Here is a 17,412-nt window from a genome sequence, read left to right as displayed (position 1 = left end):
TTCAGTCCAGCTTTTTAAAAAATTACTTATTTATTTAATTTTGGCTCCACTGAGTCTTACTTGCTGCATGGGCTTTCTCTAGTTGCAGCAAGTGACAGCTACTCTCCAGTTGCAGTGCAAGGGCTTCTCACTGAGGTGGCTTCATTTGCAAAGCAGGGGCTCCAGGGTGCACGGGCTTCAGTAGTTGTGGCCCAAAGTCTCAGTAGTTGCAGTTCCTGGGTTGTGGGGCACAGGCTTAGTTGCCCCATGACATATGGAATCTTCTTGGACCGGGGATCAAATCGATGTCCTCAGCATTGGCAGGCGGATTCTTAACCACTGGACCATCAGAGAAGCCCTCAGTCCAGCTTTTACTTTCCTACTCTTAATAGAGACATGGGCACACATCAACAGATAACCTACACTTTTAAAAACAGCAGCTGATGTTTGCACCTTCCTGAGCTAGACAACAGGGAGCAGTGAAGACTGCGGCTATACTGAGCTTGGGCTCCAGCCGGAGCCGCCACGCAAGAACAGGGCCTGGGAGAGGCCAGATCTGCCAACTGCTCAGAAGCCAGAATTTGAGATTTTTTTTCACCCCAGCCTTCTGATTTTCAAAAACGTGTTGGCAACGAATTCACTTTTTAAAAATGTATAAACACCATGCACGCAGGAGGAATAAGACACGTCTGCAGGCCGCATCTGGCCCTCTGGTGTGCGGCTCTGGTCTCCAGCCTGGAAGCAGAACAAAAGCTGGATCACGCATCGGGACAATGACAAGAAGGTTTGGAAACCAGGGGCTGGAACTTGTTAGGAGCGGCTGCTTCATTTGAGGCAACAGGGAAAGAGCAGGCAGCCGGGCCAGGGAATGGGCCCAGATTCTAACATCCATCAGGTGACCTCAGCATGCACTTCAAAGAGGAAAGGGACCCGAGCGGCTGCTCCACACCGCATGGCTGCGGGCTGCTGCGTGCTCAGCAGGCCCCTGGCTGCCTTCGCCAGGCCCGCTGGGGGCCATCCATGGCTCAAGCCGGGAGCCAACAGCAGCCCCCAAACCGCTGAAATAATTTGCACTGGACAGTGCTGGGCTCTGGGGCCTGCGCCGCTTTAAAGTTTTGGGTGTACACTCCCCCACCCCCATTACTATTTCTTTTTCTTTCTTTGCCTCTGTTTTATTGGGATGACTAAATCTTTCAACTATGTTAGCAGTAAACACAGCTAATTTACCCCCTGCCTCTTTGAAACAGCTGCTGACAGCTGCACTGTAATTCAATCAAGGATCTTTGTAGTCAAGCCTACCAAATTCACATTTGTTGTTTGGTTCCATCTCTCCTGCCCGGAGCCCCGCACAGCTGTACCGAATACTGATGAGCGTCCCTTTCTCCCCCAGGCCTGGATGATAAACAGCGTGTTAATGGTGGAGGCTAAGGCAAAGAGTTCTCAGCAGACCAAGAGAACTCCAATATCCAGGCATCGAGAGAAAAAACAACACAGACATACACAGGCCCAAAACCAGAACCAAATGTCTCCTTTTATTGCAAAGTCAAAACCCTTTTTATTTTGTCTATATACAGCATTTTCTCTGAGGACTGCTCTATGCAATGGCTGAAGGTACATCAGTCTGACCATTTAATAAATAGTCTTAAATAAGAAAATAAACAGGTTGGAGGAAAGCAAGCTTGTTGTCCTGAACAAGGGATTGGAGAGGGTCTAAAATGAGCTTCAGATGACATAAATAATTTCTTTGTTTTGTAACAGCTATTTACAGGTTTCAGTGTACAAATGATGCTAGGGGTGTACGTGGTGTGAAAGCTTGCAGCAAGAGGGAATCTCGCCAAATCCCCAGATCTGTCAACAGACAAAACAAAATGTAACAAAAACAGCGACTCTTCCCCACTGACCAGGCAGAGTTAAGGCTGCAGCCCAAGCTACTGAAGAAGAAAAAATAAAAGAAAATTAAAACAGGGCCCCGTGTTTCCAGGAACTAACTTAATCAACATGGAGAGACAGTTCTTCACTAGACCAGATCCAAGGGGCTGCAGGCGTCACCTGGATAACCCTGTTTTTTGTTCACAGACAGCCTGGTGGTCTCCAGGGCCCATGGTGCAGCTGGAGGCTGGGGACCTTCTGGCTAAGGTGAGAGAGGCATGTGCCGAGGGCCATGTCAGAAACGGTACCTTCCAGTCAGGACACTCTCAAGACAGCTTCCTCAGCCTTCCATTTGAGATGCATATCTGCACATCCTGCTCCCAGCAGACCTCCCACTGTGTCACCTTTCCCTTGCTTCCAGGGGCTGATTCTTTTGCAGGGTCCTCCCGTAGGGGTCTGCGAATGAAAATCGGTGACTACAGAGGCCCTCATCAGAGCCCAGACTCTAGGATGCTGCTATCAACGGCCAATAGAGGAGTCTGCTTGGGGGATGGATGACCCTCCTACCCATCCACCCGTTAAGAGCTAGTGTGCTTCTTAAAATAGAGCTATGGTGGCCCTAACTCAGGATTGAGCTGCAAGTTTTGTCCTGACTGCTTTTTTCCTCCAACTGCCACCTCTCACTGACTTCCTACTGGGGGGAGAGTTGGAAAACCAATTCCAAGTGTCTGCCAGTACTTCACACACTTATCTTAATTTCTGCCACCAGGCACCTGGCTGAACGATGGAACCTATTTATCCTTCAAGGTCAACACACTCCCAACTCCAAGGATAAATTTTCCCTCTCCTTCACTGGACAAATCTTGGCATTGGGGTGAGCCTACATAAACAGTGGGCCTGGGCAAGCCTCAGAATGAAACTGGAATGGCACAGAAAGGGGGCCTCCACTCCCTCTGCCAGCTACAGCTTCTGTTTATGAAATCAGAGTAAACCAAGAAATGGGGATAAATTGTTTAGGAAAATATATCTGTACCATCCTAACCATTTTCATTCATTCGTTTTATTGTGACATTTATTACAGGGACTTCTGCATTCATCTTCCTCTCACACAAACAAGAGCATGCCCACCCCTGGCCACACCCCCTTCCTCCCACTGCTGGTGGCCGGGCTGAAGGGTGTCGTAATTACCCCTGGGAACGAGTTGGTGCACGGCTGAGACTTCACAGCCAGTGATCGGGGCCCAGCAATTTTTCTTGATATATATATATTTTTCCTGTTAGGTTTTGCCTGCAGCAGCTTGTAGGATCTTGTCCGTAGGATGCTGATGAAAATCGGATCAAAAGCCATCTGCCTCTCAAATTCCTTAACACTCCTACAGCATTATAGTTGGGGAGAGGGAATGGGAAGGCCTCACAAAATGCAGGTGGTCTGCTGGCTCCTCGCCCAAGAGGTGGGAGGTGCTGGACGGTGAGAGACCCAGGATCCAGAAAAACGTGACTCGAAAGCGTGTGACTTCCGGGAAGAGCTAGTGGCAGCCACAAGCCCGGACAACCATGTTTCGGTACTTCTTCAGGATGACGTTGGAGCTGTCATCGAAGTACAGCACAGAGATGGCATTGAGCTGAGTCGGAGCACAGCAAGGCTTGGGCACTGTTTCCGGGTTGATGAAGTGCACCTGAAACACACCCGAAAACGGTGGTGGTGGTGAGACCTGGAGAGTCACTCCTCCCTGGCCTCCGTATTCCTGTACGGAACAGGTACTGCTTGGACAGAATCCCCACTGGTCACACTCACTGGGCACTCCCAGTTCTAAGCACTTGATGGCTAACTAACTCAGTTCCAGGGTTATCCTGGATTTACAGATGAGAGAACCAGAGCATACAGGGTCACATGGCATACAGCTAGGAAGATACTGGGGGCCGGGTCATTCTCCCTCATGAGGCTGTCCTCTTTGACATTCCAGGATGTTTGACAGCATCCCTGGGCTCCACTTCTAGAAGTCAGAGGCATTCCACCCCCACCCCTCAACTGTGACAACTAAAAATGTCTCTGGACGTGCATGTCAAGTCGCTTCAGTCGCCTCTGACTCTTTGCGACCCTTGGACTGTAGTCCACCAGGCTCTTCTGTTCATGGGATTCTCCAGGCATGAATACTGGAGTGGGTTGCTGTGCCCTCCTGCAGGGGATTTTCCTGACCCAAGGATCAAACCCATGTCTTCCGCAGCTCTTGCGTTGCAGGTGGATTATTTACCGCTGAGCCACCGAGGAAGCCAGACATTGTCAAATATTCCCTGGGAGGCAAAACTGCCCCAAGTTGAGAACCCCTGGGCCAGACAAGGGTTGGCCTGCAGGTCAAACCCTGCTCTGCCACATGTTTTTATAAATAAAGTTTTGTTGGCACACAGCCACACCCATTCATCACACAGCGTTTGTGGCTGCTTCTGCATTATAACAGAAGAGGTGAATAGCTGCAACAGAAACTTATGACTCTTAAAGTTAAAAATATTTACTATCTGGCTGTTTTCAGAAAAAGATTGCTGGCCTCTGGACCAGGCCTGTCCTGTCCAAGAAAAACAAATGCAAATCACAAGTGTAATTTAAAATGTTCTAGTAGCTATACGCTACAAAATGAAAAAGAAACAGGTGAAATAAATTTAAATAATATAATTTAACCCTGCATTTCAAAGCTATTATCACTTCAATATATACTTAACATAAGTCATGAATGAGATATTTTATATTTTTTTATACTAAGGCTTCAAAACTCAGTGTGTATTTTATAGTTGCAAAACATCTCAGTTGAGATTGGCCACATTCAAGTATTCAAGAGCCACATATAAAAGTGGGTACCATATCGGATGGTCCAAGTCTAGGCTATATTAGATGATTCTGCCTCAATAAACACCCTTGAATGGCTGAGCCATGAAATCAAGGCTAGGAGGCAAAGATGTGAACTCTAGGAGGGGACCAACTCTCAAGGCTGCCTCACCTGTAGGAAGCCCAGACATTGTGGAGCAGGGGATGGGGGAAGCCTAAAGAGGTAGATGCTGACTACCAGGAACAACCCAGACTGAGGCAAGGCCAGGGCAACTGCCCTTAGGCACAGTGTTGTTTATTTATGATACTTTTAGGAACTATTCTAGCTGCTTTTAAAACTAGGAGAAATAAATGCACTTCAGGGTTGAAGATCATACACAATGATTATACTTATATCCTGTTAAACATACTTTTTATGGAGGAAGGGCCCAGGAAAGCAATAGGGCCCAGGGCTCCAGAAACTCATAACATGTTAGAGACCTGCTGTGGCCCCAGCTTGGAGGGACATGAGGCCGGATCTGGTGGCCCTGCTGCAGCGGCGGGCCACACCCCGGACGGCACGCAGGCCACACTCACCAGCGTCTGCACGATGGCATGGTTGGTGGCGTTCATGTAGGAATTCAGAGGGAAGGCGCACTCCCCCTCACAGTAGTAGGCGGCATAGCCTTCGGGTGCGATGATCCAGTCCTGCGGGGAGAGATCAGAGAGCATGAGGAGGCATGGTCAGGTGAGGGGCGTGGTCAGAACAAAGTAGGAACGGCAGGGTCCCACCCTCCAGGCCGAAACCCTCCTCCTGTGGGCCAGATTCCGAAGCTCCCAGAGGTCAAAGGCATAGCCCACCTCCTTCTGGGCGGCTGGGGCTTCTGCAGAGGCAGAAGAAACAGGAGGCAGCCTTTCTTGGTCTAGTGCGTGAGTGCTCAATCGCTTCAGACTCTGAGACACTATGGACTGTAGCCCTACAGGCTCCTCTGTCTGTGGGACTCTCCAGACAAGAATACTGGAGTAGGTTTCCATGCCCTCCTCTAGGGGACCTTCCCAACCTGGGGATCGAACCCGCGTCTCCTGCATCTCCTGCACTGCAGGCAGATTCTTTACCTACCCATTGAGCCAGCTGTGAAGCCCTTGTCCCAACAGACAGTATAAATGAGGGAAAAACCAGGGGGCTGGGCTGAGCCCAGAATGGACACTGGCTCTTCACTGGAAGGTGGCACAGACAGAGGTGACCGAGGGTATCAGTCTTACCCCTGCTATGTGGTAGCATGGGCCGTCTGTTAACAAAGCCTTCAGACCTCGCTTCACGCAGCACAGTGCCTGATACACTGTGTGACTCAACAAAGGATGCTTTGTGGTCAGGTCAGCACAGAAATGGCGCTCTAGCAATGACTACACCCCTCAGGGACTCAGTGCACCTGGGGGCTCCATTCCACACTAGGACGTGAGCAACCCCTTAGACTGTGGATGGTATCCTAAGAGTGAGGACAGAATCCCAGGAGGGCTCCAAGCTGTCTGTGTGCACAAGAGCCCTGAGGGCGTATCTGGGAACACTGTACTATCCTCTGGGAAGAATCTGGACCCTCCCACGGAAATACAAGCTCTGTGAGGGGAGAACAAAACCATGGCCCTGGTAATTTCATGACAACACCCTTTCCAGGGATATTTGGGCTTCATGAAGGCAGGCACCTTGCTATGCCCAAAGCTGCATCTCCAATGCCTAGAAAAGGCCCAGGAGGTCATAGAAACTCATCAACAGTTGAGATACTGTTTTTCTAGGATTCATCCCTTGCCCTTTGCCCTGCTTCAGCTAATGGTTCCAGAGGGGGCCAGCCATGGTCCTAGGACATGATCCCAGCCCTACAATACCTGATTGGTTCAGGAACAAGCACCTAGCCTAAGCTGGGCCAATCAGCCCCTTCCCTGGGAATCTGAAGCACAGATGGGGGAAGGAGGGGCAGAAGGCAGACAGACACCACAGAGGGTGGGGGCCCGCCCTCCAGGTGGCTGGATTCCAGCACATGGACTTGTCCATATCTGAGGGAAGCAGCCAGTGCAGGGTGCCAATGGGGTTCACGCGGAGAATGAGGTTCACAGTCCACAGTGTTTGGGCTTCTGGTTCTAGCCTGAGTCTCTAGCAGAAACCAGGTTTCTGCTCCTGGGTTTCATGAGGCATCCCTGCAGCCTCTAGTTAGAACATGAGGCTTCCCAGGTGGCTCAGTGGTAAAGAATCAACCTGTCAATGCAGGAGACGTAGGTTCGATCCCTGGTCAGGAAGATCCCCTGGAGGAGGAAATGGCAACCCACTCCAGTATTCTTGCATGGGAAATCCCATGGACAGAGGAGCCTGAAGGGCTACAATTCCATGGGGTTCAAAAGAGTTGGACACGACTTAACGATTAAACAGCTGGAATCTCAAGAGATGAGAACCACGGCTCACTGCACATAGGGGACCCAGTCCCACCGCCATGGTGGGGAGCACAGGGAAGCCCATACCAGAGGTTCCCGACACCGGGGCAGACCCAGCCACCCTCCCCCTTACCTGCCAGCCCAGGTCCCGGAAGCTGACGTATAGCTCATGCTTCTTACATGCCTGCCTCTGGTCGCTGCTGCTGTTTTCTGCAGTGATGGGGAGCAGAGGCGAAGTACCATGGGGAGGAAGAGGAAACACACGCATTAATGCTTCCTCAGTCTAAGGCAATGGCACCCACTCCAGTACTCTTGCCTGGAAAATCTCACAGACGGAGGAGCCTGGTAGGCTGCGGTCCATGGGGTTGCTAAGAGTCAGACATGACTGAGTGACTTCACTTTCACTTTTCACTTTCATGCATTGGAGAAGGAAATGGCAACCCACTCCAGTGTTCTTGCCTGGAGAATCCCAAGGACAGGGGAACCTGATGGGCTGCTGTCTATGGGGTCGCACAGAGTCGGACACTACTGAAGCGACTTAGCAGCAGCAGCAGCAGCAGTCTAAGGCAGTGGCGTGACCCCAAGCAAACTTTGGGAGCTGGACACAAAGGTCATTCAGGCATCTGTAGCCTCAAAACTCATTTCTGCCCCCTGAAAATGGCCTCTATAGGGGTGGTACCAAAGCCCCCATCTCTCACACAGTCTTAGTTCACAGCTATCCCTGGATCCTCCTGTGCACGCTGTTTTCTCTGGTTTGGTTGCTGATGTCTGCCCAGATTCCACGTGGGAATCCATGTCCATCTGCATCCCGTCATGCCTGAATGGGGGTGGGGTAGGGGGGTGTGCTGCTTCCACTCAGGCTCACACCTCGAGATGCTCAGCCCCATGGAGGGAGGCAGGAGAAGGCACAGACAGGGCCTGGGACAAAGCTCCCACCACCGAGAAGACACGAGAGGGCAAAAAGTCAAGTCCCATTGACCTTTCAGAAAAACACAACACTGAGGTTCCTCTGCGGAACGAAAATTATGCGCTGGGGTTTTCCAGAAGTATGTAGAGTTGGTAGGAATTTGGGGTTTGTAACTGAGCGCTTGTAAACATGCAGGAATATCTGTTTCTCTGTCTCTCTCCTTGTGTCTATCTCTTTCTCTGTCTCCCTTTCTCTCTGACACAAACACATACTCTGCTGCCACTGCACAATCTTCCCTGTACCCAGGAGCAAGAGGGATTCATTTTTTTTTTTTTCTTAACCACAATCTCTCTCTCTTCCATCTAAAATTTCCCATGGGCTTTCTATTGGCTTTTGTGAACATTCCTAATTTTACACACATCTTTATATCTAGGGTTGAGAGAAGACATTTTCAAAAATGTACAAACCAGTGAGGAAATGACAATTGATTATGACAGAATGGCCTATAAGTTTCTAGGAGGGAGGGATCCTGGCCCCTAGGAAACACTCAGAACCAGTGAGATGATCCCAATGAGGGCGGCAGGGAGCACCGGGCTTTGGGTGTCTCAGGCCCTCATTACCTTGGTGCCCAGTATGTCATTCATTCATTCATTCATTCGTTTGTTCATTCCCACAAACTGTTACAGAGCATCTATGGGTTTGCAGATACTGGTTTGGGCACTGGAGCTACAAGTGTGAATGAAGCATCGAGGGGCTTATCTTCCAGCAAGGGAGGCAGACGATGACCAAATGAGTAAACACCAATTACGTTCCATCTAGACGAGCATCGAGGAGGAACTAAGGGAGGAGAGGACAGGAACAATGTGCTGGGGGCTCTGTGCTGTCTAACCAAGAGCCTTCAGAGGAAGTGGTGCTTGTGTAAGAACCAAAGGAAGTGAGATGGTGGGCCAGGTAGGAGATTCCAGGATAAGGACAGGGTGGGATGGAGAGGAGGGTTAGAAGTCAGCAATAACCAGGACAGGAGTGGTGGTGGGCAGAAGGATGGGAATGAGGCGGCGATGCTGGGGTCGGCGGTTGGCAGCGAGGAGGGGAAAGGTCTGCACTGAGCTCCACTGCTGGGGGTGAGGGAGGTTAGGGAGGATGGAGCAGGAATGGGAGTCCTGGGCCCCTCTTCCTCACCTCAGGACCTAACCTGAGGGCTGAAAGAGAGCGAGAACGCCAGCTATGAGGGTAGCAGGGCTGCTGAGGGCCCGGTGGTCATTCATATGCAAAGATCAAGGCCAAGGGACCCCTCAGAGGGGAACCGAGCAACCTCCTGGATCATTCACACTGTGCCATCTGGAAGGCACAGACACAGCGGAAGTCCAGGAAAGCCTCCATCGCTGTGACCACGCCTGTAACCCCAGGCAGCAACTCCACAAGGCTTCTTCCCCTCCTTCCCTGTAGACAGGCGGAAGGGAGATGGGAGAGACAGGAGCAACCTCAGCTGTGATGCTGTGTGAAGGAGCCTGAACAAGACAAAGGTCTGAGCACTTTAGCCTGGGCCAGGGGTGTGGCAAAGAAGCTGTGTGTTGAGAACTAACATTGCTGGCTGTTTGGTGCCCTGAGTAAAGAAGAATCTGAAGGTACGTGCAGGCTCACTGAGAAGAAAGTGCCTTAATTGATTAGCAATGTCTAATCAATTACGAGTAGGGGCCTCAGTGCAGTTTCCCCAACCCTGAAAACAAGGCAATGATATTTGGCTTAATGTTGAAGCCCAAGGCCCCACAGGCCAAGGCCAAGAGCAGCTCCTGAAGCTAGCTGTGGGCACGCCAGTATGGGCTGGGCCCTGACTCTGCCCTCAGGGACCTCAGACACCTGGCTCCTCCAGCCTCCCCTGGAACACAGCTGCTCTGGGAGGAAGTGGTCAGAACTATTTCACTCTGACCTCTTCTTAACAGAAAGACAAGGAAAAGGAAGAAGAGATGCTCAAAAAGTGGACTCCCAGCTGGCCTGCCCTCCTGCCCTGCCCCACCCGCCCCCAGCCGAAGCGGGCAGGCAAGCAGGAGCTGCTTCATCCACCTCCACAAGCCCCGCCTGAGCAGCTGCCTGGACTCAGCTCCCACCCCCATGGGTCATCTGGTGAAGATGGCTAATGACCAGGGGAGTTGGGTCCAAATGGGGGTGGGAGAAGGAAGTGGAAGGGAAGTGAGGATCCCAGCTTCTCATCCCAAACCACACAGTCTGAAGAGCAGTTGAAGGCCTTTGCGGGGCAAGGCATGTCGGCAGAATATGTCCAGTCCCTCCAGCACACACAGGGCTCCCATGGGGGAGAGGCTTCTACTCGTGTGCCCCTGCAGCAGGGTTCTTAGCCCATCATGGGAGGTGTGTGTGTGCTCAGGCGCTCAGTCGTGTCTGACTCTTTGTGATCCCATGGACGCAAGCCCACCATGCTCCTCTGTCCATGGGAATTTTCCAGGCAAGAATACTGGAAGGGGTTGTCATTGCCTCCTCCAGGGGATCTTCCCGACCCAGGGATTGAACCCATGTCTCCTGCATTGGCAGGCAGATTCCTTACCACTGTACCATCTGGGAAGCTGTTATGGGAGGAGGTAAAGCACTTTCAATGGGAATGTGCAGGCAAACACACCCTCCGAGATTCTGGTTTTTTAAGACTGTGGTGGGGCCCAGGCTTTGGTATTTTTTTTTTTTTTTAATTAAACTTCCAGGCAGGATTTAAGTGAACTTCAAACAGGACCAGGAAGTAGAAATCTAGAGCAAGAAAGCAGATCCTAGCCAAGGTAGAAGAGTTGTCATGTGCGGTAGTGAGGGCCCCGTCCTGGGGGTTATGTAAGTGGGGACGATGGCGGTTTGGTAAGGATGTGGTGGGGAAGCTGGGTGTGCAATTCTAAGACTTTAAGGGCAGTCCCTCCCCTTTCATTGCGTTGGTCAGACCATTACACCTGACAGACCTCTGACACATGGGAGATTTTGCACGGCTGACATTTGCCAGCACTTCCTGCCTGCCTGACATGGAAAAGCCTCTAACAAGTCTCCCTACGCTGACCCTCCCCAAGCGCCCCACCCTGCTCCCCACCATTCTCAGAGCAGCCAGAATGAGCTGCTTATCAACCCCACCCCACATCACAGCTTGAAACCCTGCAAAGGCCTCCAAATTTGCTTTGGATGAAATTCAAACTCACGATGTGGCTCCCAAGAGGACACTTGACTCTGCTCACTCCCCAGCCGCACCCTCCCTGTCCCAGCCACGTGGCTTGCCCTCCACTGCCCGCCAAAGCTGCCATGAAAACTCCCTCCACTTGTGCGTCCCACTGTCTGGAGTGCTGGTCTCCAGCCCACCCAGCCTCACCTTGGGGGCACCAGCTTGCCCCTGAAGAAGTCTCCTCTGAACCATCCCCTAAAGGGTCCCTCATCACCATCTCCTGGCTCCCAGGGCTGTGATCAGCGTGCCTGTGAGTGACAGCCCCCTTCTGCCCACCTTGCATGAACTGTGGGCCATGGCTGGGCTTTCGCTGTTGAACCCCAACCCCCGAGAACCCGGCATAGAGCATGCTTAAAATACAAATGAAGAGATTTTGTTGCTTTTTTAATTTGGGGGATCAGATTTCACTTGAGCAGCCTAAAAAAGAGTGGATGCACCTGCCAGAAAAGAATTCTTACAAAATCTCTGCACACAAACTCTGGAACCACACAGACTCACTGGAGTCCATCTGGCAGGGCGCCCTGCTCTTAAAAAACATCACCAATCACAGTAACTGTATTTTTGCTTTTCCCTGAAAAGGAAAATGAACAGCAATTTCAAAATTCTGGAAATGACCTTCCAGGTAAGGCAGAAGAAGCTATTGACAATATATGTGGATCTGAGAGTGGGGGCTGCTCTGCCACACCCCCTCACCCTTCTAAACACCCCCACGCTCCTTTCCACACTTGCTCCCACCAACCCCAGGCCTTTTCCAGCTCATGATGAACCCAGAGCTGGGAAGGCTCTATAAGAAAATCTTACCACCCATGTTCAACAAGTGTTAAAGTTTGCCATGAGTTTCAAATGCATTTCACTTGAAATAAAATGAAAGATACAGCAACTGCCCTTCGCTTTTTCTCCCTGCCTTCCTCAGGACAATGGGGTGAAGTCTTCCCTCTATGTATGTTTTCAAAGTTCTCCTTTATTTATTTGTAGCTCTTGTTTTGTTTGTTTAGAAATTTCACATGATTTGGCATCCTGTGATACTCATGTTCCGCTACTTGCATTTCGAAATGAATTTATAAGACAATTTACACAATGAAGATGGGGAGCTCTGGGCAGGAAGGGATTCTGTGGGTGGTGCTTCCTGCTGCATGGGTTCCAGAACCATCTGTGGAGCACATGCATGGATGTTGAGCCACCCCCGGCTGGAGTCCTGCAGGGGGCTCCCTGTGGGCTCCTGGGGGTCCGTGGAGTAAACCCCCCACCCCGGTGTACCTGCGACGTTGGCCACCCGCAGGGCTTCCTGGTTCTTGGGCGTCTTGGAGCGATTCTGGCTGCGCTGCTTGCCCCCCGTGGAGCGGGTGCTGCGGAGGTGGACTTCGGTGGCCTTGAAGAAGGCCACCATGAAGGGCTGCTTGTTCTGGGGCCCCTGCCGCCCGATCAGGCCCGCCAACTTGGGGTTGATGCTCTGTCCTATATGGGAAGCAGTCAAATGCACAGAACAGGTGGTTAGTGGGAAGGGCTGAACAGATGTCACGTTAGCGAACCTCACAATGTCCATCCGTGTACTTGCCACTCCTCCATCACCAGCATGGCCTCAGCTCTGACTCTACACTGGGTTGTCCTAGGAACTTGGAACACAGTGGGAGTCACAGAGAGAACTCCCTGGCCTCTGGGCGTGCACACTGGTGGGGAAGGCAGGCAGGAATCATGCAGGGCAGGGAGCCCGTGGTGATGTGTGCGCGGAGACAAACGGAGCCAGGAGGGGTGTGACACAGTGTGACTCAGCGGCTCCCAACTGAAACCCCCACCTGACGCCCAAGGGAAGAGGGAGGGGGAGGTGGGCAGGCAGTGGAACCTCTGAGTCCTAGTCTGACTCCCCATCCCTCTTCACCTGGGCCCAGCCACATCTGGAATCAACTTCACCAGCAGGAGAGACAGCCTTGGAGGCAGGACAGGCTCTGGCCCTGGGCCTACCTTCCTGGGTTCACATTCAGCCTCTGACATTCGACACACAGATGCTCCCAGCAGACCTCTGCACACCGGAAGTGCTCATTAGATTAGATGCTAGCTCAGGACAGTGGTCCAGATCAGACAAGCGACGTGAGGGCTGAGCCCAGGGGCCCTGTCTCCATCTGAGAGGTCTGGGGAATGCAACAGAGGCTGTGCACAAGCACTGCTCGCTGGCAAAGGATCTGAAGGAAGCCAGAACAAGAGGAAGAGGGATGCCAAGAGAATTGGCAACCCCGGATACTGGGTGAGAAGGCGGCTGAGGCAGTCAGGGTGTTCTGTGCTCTGAGGGTGGGTCCGGTGTGATGGAGGCTAAGAACAGGCTACCAGCTGCAGCAACAATGAAGACATTGGTCAATACATACTTAACTCATTATTGAGACGTATTAAAACGTGTTGTTACTCCAATGTTAACTGATCAGAGACATCTCAGTATTCACTTACATAACAAATTGCCAGTCACAAGTGTTAATTTCTGCAGAAGTTTCCCCTGGTCAATAACCACTACCATGCCCAGTGGTGATAAGTATTCCAAAGGAAGATAAAGCAAGAAGACAAAACAGCTCAGAGAGGCTGAAAACTTGCCCAAGGACAACGAGCTTGGAAGTGAGGGAGCTGAATTTGAAACCAGGGCAGGCTGCTTAATCATGACAGATATGGTCCCTGCACGTTTGGTGAAAGGGGTTGGAGGCCAGCGAAGGCACTGGGCCCAGTCACTCTGGAATCAACTTTCCCTGGAGCTCTCCAGACAGGCCAGATGTCCACAAACCCAGATGCCCAAGGACCAGCTCAGCATCAGGGGCATTTGCTTTAGCTGTATTACAGCAAATGTTCAAAACAGCTCCCCCACCCACCACTACTTCACCTTAGTCCCTCTTAACGCCAGCTTTCCTGCATTCTTTAGCAGGGTTTCCTCGAGTTCACTCATCTATAATTTGAATGATTCTATAAAAGAAACCATTAAAGTCGAGCCCCTAGGAACTGTGCACCACCCTCCTCCCCCTGGAAGGCTGTTAGGGCAAAATAAAAATGCCTCCCTGAAAACCTGATGCTGTTTCAGATCCACTAAATGCAGTCACTGCACCTCTGAGGGAGGGTGTCTGGCTCGCTTTGGCCACTGGCAGTACAGCCAGGTCCAGGGTCCCACAGCCTCAGCTGAGAAATAGGAAGACAGAGGAAAGAGGGTCTCCAGGTGGCTGAAACCTACATCTGCTGGTGACCAGCCCATGAGGAAGCTGCATGCTGGGGCCTCTCTTTCCTCATCTGTGAAACAGGGGCAATGCCAATTGTCTCATCCATGCCCTCTCCCCCGCACCCCATTTCTTGCTACTCAACTCAATTTTTATTTAGGCAGCTGTGCCTTAAACTGACTCCAGCCCGGCCATAGCGGGCGGGGCCTGTATTCTAATACTCAGCAACCAACCCTCCAACTATAGTGATTGGTTCAAGTGACTCAATTGAGCCAATGAATGGAAGTTTCCAAGTGTAGGGTTCAGAGCAACCTTCTCTTTCCCTGGACAGCATTGAGGGAGGAAGGAGAGCCCAGAAACAGCCACCATCTGGCCACCATAGGTGGACTGCATCATCAAATGGGGCTGAGCTGGTGGAAGGAAGAGCAGACAGAACAACAGACACGTGATTTCTCGTATATCACTGGATCAAACCAGTTCTAAAGCTGGCCGGATTCTTGCCCCAATCACCCAAATGAATAAACCTCTTTGTTTAGTCCGAGTTGCCATCTTAGGGTTTTTCTTACCCCCTTCACTTAGAGGCTTGGGAACTAGAGAATGGGGTAGCAAGTTATCTTGGGCCTGGTGGAGCACAGGCACTGAGGGTGGCTATGGATTATTCCCCTTCTGTCACCAAATATGAGAAAAGATTAAGGCTTAAAAGGTAAAAGCTGTGTCACCACAAAAGACATTCAGCTTCAAAAGCAGGAGTATGGAAAACTACAGTGAAATGTCACTTTGCTCCCACTAAGATGGCTAAAATAAAGGCAGACAAAAAACGAATATTGGTGAGGATGTGGAGAGAGTAGAACCTTCCTATGCTGCTGTTGGGGTTATAAAAATGTTGCAGGTATTTTGAAAAATAGTTTGGCAGTTCCTCAAAAAGTTATACACAGAGTTCTCATACAACCCAGCAATTCCACCCCTAAGTATACGCCCAAGAGAACTAAAGACAGGTTCACAAGGGTTCACAGCAGCATTATTCATAACAGCCAGAATGCGGAAACAACCCAAATGTCCATTAGCTAATGAATGGATAAATAAAATGTGGTGTATCCATACAAAGGAATAGTATTCTCCATAAAAAAAAAAAAAAAAGAAGTACGGATCCATGTTACAGCATGGATGAACTTTGAAAACGTTATGCTACATGAAAGAAACCAGTCACTAAACATCACGTATTATATGGTTTCATTCATATGAAATGTCCAGAAGAGGTAAATCCATAGAAACAGAAAGTAAATTTATGGTTTCCAGGAGCCTGGGGAAGGAAGGGCATGGGGTGAGTGCTAATGGACAGGAAGTCACTTCTGGGGAAGACCACCAGACAGCGGATGACTGTACGAGAAGGTGAGTGTACTAAAAACCACTAGATGGTGAATTCCACGTTTTGTGAGTTATACGTTAGTTTTTTAAAGTACAAAAAAAGAAAAAAAAAAGTGGTAAAGAACCCGCCTGCCAATGCAGGGGAAACTGGTTTGATCCTTGGTTCGGGAATATCTCACACCCCTCAGAGCAACTAAGCCCACGTCACAACTACCGAAGCCACCTTGCTGTATAGCCCGTGCTCTGCAACAAGAAAAGCCACTGCAGTGAGAAGCCCCAGCACCAAAACGAACAGTAGCCCCCACCTGCCACAACTAGAGAAAGCCTGCACGCAGCTGGTCAAAAATAAATAATACATAAATTAATTCATTAATAAAAAAAAAACAGGGGTAGGAATGATCCATCCACTGAATGCTGGGAGACAGTTTTTGTTAATAAATAGTATAAGGATGTCTATCACAGTGCCTGGCACTCATGGATTTAATGACCATTTATTAAATGAACACATAAATGCCTTCCATGCCAACAGCGGATGGAGCACTCAGTCCATCCAACCCTCTACATGGTCCCACAGAACAGATATCATGATGTCACTTTATAAAGAGAAGAAAGGTTACACTATGAAGGCCTTGCGACAGGTCAGTGGTGGAGCCAGGATTTGAACCCTGTTCCGTTGGAGCCAAAGGTCAAGTTCTCAGCTGTGACATCAGCATGTCCCAGAGCTGCAAATACCCCAGTCTCCCTCCTGAGCTGCCCTGTGCGCTAAAAAGAGGTCAAGGTTCCCTAACACAGGGTGGAGGCTGACGTGAGCTTAGAGGCCCCCTTCACTCAGGGCCACACCTCAAAGAGCCACCCAGGGGTGGGGGAGGAGACAGCTCTCTCCCAGACTCGTCTTCTCCCTGGTGTTCCTTGAAACATCAACTATGTGACCCTGGCAATTGGGAAGAATGAGGAATGAAGGACTCCGAACTGGGTCCATCCCCTGGCTTCCTCTTGGGGTTGTTGTTGTTCAGTCGGTAAGTCAATGTCTGACTCTTTGTGACCCCATGGTCTGCAGCATGCCAGACTCCCCTGTCCTTCACTATCTTTTGGAGTTTGCTCAGATTCACATCTACTGAGTCAGTGATGCTGCCTAACCATCTTATTCTCTGTCACGCCTTTCTGGTTTTGCCTTCAATCTTTCCCAGCATCAGGGTCTTTTCCAATGAGTCAGCTCTTCACCTCAGGTAGCCAAAGTATTAGAGCTTCAGTATCTGGCTTTCCAATGAATATTCAGGGTTGATTTCCTTTAGGAGTGACTGTTTTGATCTCTTTCTTGTTTAAGTGACTCTCAAGAGTCTTCTCCAGCACTGTGGTTCAAAAGCATCAATTCTTCAGCACTCAGCCTTCTTTATGGTCCAACTCTCATACTGGGACATGATTACTAGAAAAATGGAACATTTGACTATATGGATCTTTGTCGTTAAAGTGGTGTCTCTGCTTCTTAATATGCTGTCTAGGTTTGTCATAGCTTTTCTTCCTGTTAGGGTGGGAGGTTATGAAAACACTACCTAGTGATATGCTGTCCTTGCTATTTCACAAAAAAACTGGTTTGGGGGCAACGTACTGTGGACATCTTTCCTTGTCAATGAAATGCATGTTGATCTCATCTCTTGTGGCTGCTGAGGGGTCCTGCATCTGCAAATTCCTTT

The 17,412-nt window shown here is 50.3% G+C and overlaps 1 protein-coding gene across 1 annotated transcript in view; it reads right to left on the bottom strand.

The window, feature by feature from the left end:
* Nucleotides 1-1,490: 1,490 nt before the first annotated feature.
* BMP7 (bone morphogenetic protein 7) overlaps nt 1,491-17,412 on the bottom strand; it is an 86,981-nt gene continuing 71,059 nt past the window's right edge. Inside the window, exons 4-7 of the mRNA XM_019972149.2 lie at nt 12,432-12,629; nt 7,199-7,275; nt 5,242-5,352; nt 1,491-3,523 (exon numbers count right to left, since the gene is read on the bottom strand). Coding sequence (XP_019827708.2) covers nt 3,374-3,523; nt 5,242-5,352; nt 7,199-7,275; nt 12,432-12,629 — 536 coding nt within the window. The 3' untranslated portion in view covers nt 1,491-3,373. The remainder of the gene's footprint in view (nt 3,524-5,241; nt 5,353-7,198; nt 7,276-12,431; nt 12,630-17,412) is intronic.

The sequence above is a fragment of the Bos indicus genome, chromosome 13, assembly GCF_029378745.1.
Source record: "Bos indicus isolate NIAB-ARS_2022 breed Sahiwal x Tharparkar chromosome 13, NIAB-ARS_B.indTharparkar_mat_pri_1.0, whole genome shotgun sequence".
Lineage (NCBI taxonomy): Eukaryota > Metazoa > Chordata > Mammalia > Artiodactyla > Bovidae > Bos > Bos indicus.
This window is presented reverse-complemented; position numbering and strand designations above follow the sequence as displayed.